At 43.7% G+C, this 6504-nt stretch overlaps 1 protein-coding gene across 1 annotated transcript; it reads left to right on the top strand.

Moving 5' to 3' along the window:
• Window positions 1-1099: 1099 nt before the first annotated feature.
• orai2 (ORAI calcium release-activated calcium modulator 2) lies at window positions 1100-3727 on the top strand. Its single transcript, XM_030792777.1, has 4 exons — window positions 1100-1181; window positions 2166-2209; window positions 2482-2717; window positions 3140-3727. The coding sequence occupies exons 2-4, from the start codon at window positions 2173-2175 to the stop codon at window positions 3725-3727; spliced, it is 861 nt and encodes a 286-aa protein (XP_030648637.1). The 5' UTR covers window positions 1100-1181; window positions 2166-2172.
• The last annotated feature ends 2777 nt before the right edge of the window (window positions 3728-6504 follow it).

Raw genomic sequence — 6504 nt, 5'->3', positions numbered from 1 at the left:
TGTTGGAGAAAGTTTGGTTTTAATGCAAGTTCCTTTGTTAATTTTTGGCCAAATAATGACATTACCTGTCCTGAATGATACTGTGCCTAGGATCATTTTTGTGGACTTCTGTTTGTTTTTCATTGGTGCCAAGACGTGCAAAGTTTCTTGGGCATTATAAAACTCTGGACGAGAGTCAATGTTATAACGGTGGTTTATTTATTACGAGGCGAACGATTTGGAGTTCTGCAAATAACATACTCTTCCACACAACAAGGCCATGTTAGGACTACGCCGTAAGTTGGATAAATCAACACTAAATGCACATCAGCCAAGACCAATTTTTACGGCAGTAAAAATGGTAGATAGTCAACATTGCGGTTTTAATGATGTTACTTAACAGGAATTTGATTTTCTAAGTGGAAGCCTTAACGAAATTAAACCCAGTGAGTCATCGATTTGGAAAAATTGGTATAGAATGGCCGTTAAGATTGGTTTTGAAGTTTTCTCAGTCAGTTTAGATTACCAGTACTCAGCATGTTACAAATGGTATATTACACTGCACAGAGGGAGGGTCCGTGTTACTCGAATATGTGGCGGATTTCCAAGCATCTTGACCCTTACATTTGAGAGCACAGACTTGCTCATGCTTATGGAGGGGAGAGACACGAGGTGGTGTATCAAACGCAGTCATCCAAGACAACATGCGCTACATGTCTGGAAAGAACACGAAAGAGGGAGAGAAGACAGCAACCTGCTAGCCAAAAGGGTACGTTTTCTCCTCTCCATACATCCCGTATCTGTGCTGTCAAAAGGCAGTTTTCTTGGCTGTCTCCCTCGAGAGTCGTACAATAATTTGTATGAAATGTAGACTGCGTGATGAAGAGTATAGTGGCGTTTGAGTGACATACAGTGGATCGCGTCTTGTGTCATCGCAAACGAAGGGCATACAAAGAGAAAGGAGAGCAGTATGGGCATTATCCTGCCACCTACGTAGCAATGAAAATCTTTAAACGCAGCTGTCACACCCTCGTCACGTGACCTACAGCGATCACTAAAGAGGAGGTGGGAAAGGAAACAAAATATTGCAGCCGATTCGAATGGTTGGATGTCTGCCTGTCGGGGCTAGAATAAATTTTGCTACAAAGCAGTTTGTGCTGTCACGTGTATGCAAACGCTCCTTGGACATCTTGTGTTGTGAGGTGAGTTACATTTAATGCACGAAAGTCTATACAGGTTCTGGAGACAATATTGGGACGAGGTATCCAAAATATGATGCCACCGATTAAGCTTAGCATATTAGCTGGGTTAACTAGTTACAGAACAAGAATACTACCGCGAAAACGCTTAAATCTTGCGGTCTCGGTATTTTCGCAGCCTTGTAAGCAAATTTCTCCCTAATGTGGCTTATCGAAGTTTTGGTGCAGTTTCAACTGGAGAGACAGCGAGATGAATAAGGCTAATGTTACATAGTCGTGGCTGAATGTCTTGATGGCTCAAGTGGACGTTATCTTATATCAGTCGGCTCTTTGCCGCGAGCTTGTGTCCGTTTGACGTGGCGCACGCATTCAGCGGGTTAAAATAGCCACAAGCCGTAGATCATATTTAGTATTTAATTTGTTCTCAGACAGAGTGTGTAACAGAGCTTCATTAAGCAGCTCCAAATCATCTTTGCAACGTCTCACGTAAACGTATAAAACGCGTTATTTTAACACTAGTGAGCTAGCTACTTATTTTTCTGACAATTCTGTTCCATATCAACATTATGTTACAGTCGCTGTGCTGCAGAGCTGAAATGACGAAAACAATAGAAAAGAAAATTAGTCATCTGACGACTGACTCTCCGGTTAGATATGTGTGGCCTATAAAGGCATCCCATCGATTGCCCTAAAAGTTGTAGCGTGTGTCTTTCTCTCATTAAACAATGTGATGTTAGCCTACTGTCAATATGAAGAGTCATTGCGGCCAGCTTGAGACACCCAAGCCTCGTCGGTGTCCTCTGACGAAGCATAAACCTGTTTAAGACTGAAACTGTTGAGCGGTGATCATTCTCATTTGGCTTTGCCTACAAGTGTAAATATCCCCAACCTCTGGGCATCACCAAGTCTGTCGAGAGAATAATTGCGAGCCAGTCTGATTAGTGTAATCGCAATCTCCGTGTTCATTTCTTCTTTGTTTCTCTTCAGATATGTGATGAAATCCACCCATAAAACAGGGGAAACACAGCCAAGTAAGTAATAAGGACATTTAAACTCAGTTGCCCTGTTGCTTCCTGCCCTGTTGAACCAATGTATCATAAGTTGTCAAGTGTTCTTCCCCTGTTATTTGGCACTAATCCATCTTGACCATTAAATTAAATTCTATTTTGTCATTGAAGAGTCACATGAAAAAGCCAGTCACTCACTTTTCACCATTTCACGGGCAGATTAGTTTTATCTGTGTCAAATCCCGCGTTATTGGTTTCACATTTCTGTCATTTCCCTTCTTGCTCCTTGGCGACAGTTGCCATGAGCAGCGAGCTGAACGTGCCGACGGGGTCGCCGGCTCCCGGGGGACCGGATCGGTTTCAGGACGGAGGAGGGATGGACTACCGGGACTGGGTCCGTCGCAGCTACCTGGAGCTCGTAACGTCTAACCACCACTCTGTTCAGGCTCTGTCCTGGAGGAAGCTGTACCTGAGCCGGGCTAAGCTCAAAGCCTCCAGCCGCACGTCTGCCTTGCTCTCCGGATTTGCCATGGTCAGTCTGATTGAAGCCGGAGTCACTGCAGCATTAGTTGCCGTGACGTCATTGGATTGGATGGGGTCACGTTTGTGCTACTCTTTGTGCCCTTGTTGTAAAAACACTACGTGTCCTTTAGAATATACTGGGCAGTGCTCTGTGCTAGGATTAAGACTGGACCCGTATGGCATTGAAATTTGACTGTGGTCATAGCTTAATCCTTGTTGGAGCAACACATTTTTTTTTTTTATGTTTTAGCTACAGTGCTGTCAAATATTGAAAAAAGGAAATTGTTGTCTCACTACTTGTTTTCGCACAGGTGTATTTTTTTTTTTTTTTTTTATGTCCAACTCAACCGTTGTGTTAAACTGAATAAAAGTTTGTTCGACTCGGGTTGCGTTTATAACCTAACCCAGGTGTTTTATTTGCGCTGTGCTTAGGTTGCCATGGTGGAGGTCCAGTTGGAGATGCAGTATAACTACCCTCGTTTCCTCCTCATCGCTTTCAGTGTTTGCACCACCGTGTTAGTGGCCGTTCACCTCTTCGCCCTACTGATCAGCACCTGCATCCTGCCCAACGTGGAGGCGGTCAGTAACATCCACAACCTGAACTCTGTCAGCGAATCTCCGCACGAGCGGATGCACCACTACATCGAGATGGCCTGGGGATTTTCCACGGCCCTGGGGATCCTCCTCTTCTTGGCGGAGGTCGTCTTGCTCTGCTGGATCAAGTTCCTCCCCGTGGACTCCGGGGCCTCCGCCGCTTCGGCGGCTGCGGCCTCCCTGAGGCGTAACTGTAGCACGGCGGAGGGCGCGGCCCCCCCCCAGCCCGGGCACAGCGGGTTCCAGGCGGCCCTGGGCTCCACTATCATCATGGTCCCCGTGGGCATCATCTTCGTGGTGTTTACCATCCATTTCTACCGTTCGCTGGTGCGCCATAAAACGGAGCGCCACCATCAGGAGATCGAGGAACTGCACAAGATTAAAGTCCAGCTGGACGGCCACGAGCGAGGCATGCAGGCCGTCTGAGCTTTTTTCCTTTTCTTTTGTTCTCTCCACCCCCCCCCCCTTTACTCTCCGTCACCGTTCTTCGCGCGTGTCCTGGTTTCTCATGACCACCAAAGCTCCGCTCCGCTCCGCTCCTGAGGAATTTACCTGCATCGACGGGAGACGAATAGGCCTCATTCTGTCCGTAATTCAACTGTTCATAAGAAACACATATGTTGGTCAGTCCATTGATGTTTGACATATAAGGTGTTCAGTGACGCTCAGTTAAGGAAAAAAAAATACATACAGCAGCCTGCTGGAGGTGTTTACAGAGCTTCATTGTAAGGGCTATTTTGCTTCCATTCAGGATTTATTTCTTCTATCCTTTTTTCAGCTGTGTACCACTGTTGTTTTGTTTTTTGTTTCTTTTTTTTTTTTTTTTTTATTCATGCTTCCAAACATGATACGAATACAAGTATGAATGTTGTTCAGCAGCTCACCTCAAAAAATCTCTAATTGTTTCACCAAGATTTGCGTTGGTGCATAGTCTTGTATTTATATAGTTGTCAGCTGAACAGCAATTCTAGCAGGAGCCTGTTCCTCTCAAAGGTCTGTTCCCTCCCATAGGGAAGTAAGAGGGGTGATATGAATGCGCGAATGAGTATGTACCCATGAACGATACCATTGCAACAATGGGTCTAGTAGGCAGATGTTTTCAGACTACATGGCGGTCTATATGAATTCAGCGACCAATGATGATCAGCGAATCTGCTGAGCTGATTCCTCTGGACAGATAATTGCTTACACGAACCGTTTGGAAACCGGGCTGAACAAGACCTGTTTTGTTTTTTTGTTTTTTTCGGTCGCCGTTAATGGAGGATCATGGGTTCAGACGCCTCGATAGGCGTCTGCCGTCAGCTCTCGCGCGATTCGGTATAAACTGACAGTAACTCATTCCAGACTGTGTGTGTGTAGCATGTAAAAGCCATTTATAAGAGCAGCAGCGACTGTCTCACCATAGCTATGTCGTGTAACCTCACTGATTTCACAGTCAGTTATAAACTATATCCCTACACCACCACCTCAGCTTTTCCACTTCATAAATGCCAGATTTTTTTTTTTTTTTAACACCAGGCGCACAAAGCACAGACAGACAGTCCGTCAGGGTACTCGTGAGTATTTTCGTGTGACCCACTGCATGGTCAGAGGTTTACATTAGGATTATTATTATTATTACAGAAAGTGGTGTTTACTGTAACCAGGGACAACGTTTCACGCGTTCTGCAGGATCTTCATGGAAAGAGGTGTTTCAACACCTTCAGATGGGTTCTTCTCCTTAATCACCTCAGGAACGCAAAAGAAAAGTGTTGAAAACTTAAAACAATGAGTCTGTTTGAGGGATTTAACCAAGAGTGAAAAATGAGAGCGTGGATTAACTAGTCTCCAGGTTCTGTTGATATTTATTTCATTGGAAAATGCGAGAAGGACATTCCAAAAAAAAAAAGTTTGACCAAGAACTGCTTGCCTTACTTATACAATGAAGTGTCAAGACACTTAAAGTGCACTTGTAATATAGGATGTGAAAACCTCGTCCGTCTGTGTGTCTACATCAGAATGTACGCAACCATTCATAACCAGATTATAATCCAGTATACCGTGTGTGCTTGTCTCGGTGCCTAGAACCATAAGCCAAAACCACTTTGTGCGGTCGTGCCCGGTCAGTGCTTAACAGTCCTACGGGAAAACCTGTGACCAAACGGAAAGCTAACGTGTCTGTTATTCTCTCTGAGGGAAAAAAAAAACAAAACAAACAAAAAAAAACAAAACAAAAAGAAATACTTTGGTACTTTGTGCCCTTTTTTAAATGAATGCTTTGATGTTAATGTCCGTTTCTTTGCACGTGGACAGCACCGCGCAAGAGCAAATGAATTTTGCTTTTGTATAAACCCATTCTAGCTGGGGTTTTTTTTTTCCCCAACATGTATCCAGCTGTCAACCTGATGTGTCTTGTGGGGCTGCATGTCTTTTCATAACTTGTCTGTATGTATATGTTAAATTATGTGCTCAAATAAACATGTCTCTTATTTTGTTAATTTCCAGGCATTTTATTTTTAGAACAACTACTACGTACTGAACTAACCTAAAATGGATTGATCACACCCACCACTGTTCATAGTTAGCAGAAGTCAGTCTTTCAGAACTCTTGCTCTTAAAAAAAAAATAATAACAGTTTATTACAGTTGCTTTTACAGTTGCCGTTTTGAGTTAAAAAAAAAAAAAAAAAAAAAAAGAAAGAGAGAAAGAAATAGAAAAACACCATTAGGCCAGTAATCCTTACATAATGCATTATTCATCACAATGTGCTGTGAGACATTAATTTAATTAATGTCCTGGTACACATCTTACATCCCTATCATCACTAAGCCCTGCTAATGCGACAGCTGAGTCTGGCATAGAGTGAGAGAGGCCGTTGGGTGACCTGAAAAGGCTGAGGCGCCATGGAGATCTCAAGAGCGCGTCTTATCAGCGTCTCCCCTTCGTAGTTCCTGCTGCTGTTGGAGAATTTTGTTTGTCAGAGATGAAAACTAACCCTTATCAGTTTACTTTAAACCATAATGTTTTTATATGAAGAAAGCAGAGAAAGATAGCCGGTAGAGAAAGACAACAACAAAAAAAAAACTAGCCACATTTTAGAGCTAGACTGCTGCCTTCGGCCAGAGTCGTCTGAAAAGGCCTGAACTCGTCCTAAATCAGCTTCGTGCTTGTCAAAATGCCTAACAGTGAACAGGGAATTATAATCAGACCGTTCTAGGATCAGT

The sequence above is a fragment of the Chanos chanos genome, chromosome 15, assembly GCF_902362185.1.
Source record: "Chanos chanos chromosome 15, fChaCha1.1, whole genome shotgun sequence".
Taxonomy (NCBI): domain Eukaryota; kingdom Metazoa; phylum Chordata; class Actinopteri; order Gonorynchiformes; family Chanidae; genus Chanos; species Chanos chanos.
This window is presented reverse-complemented; position numbering and strand designations above follow the sequence as displayed.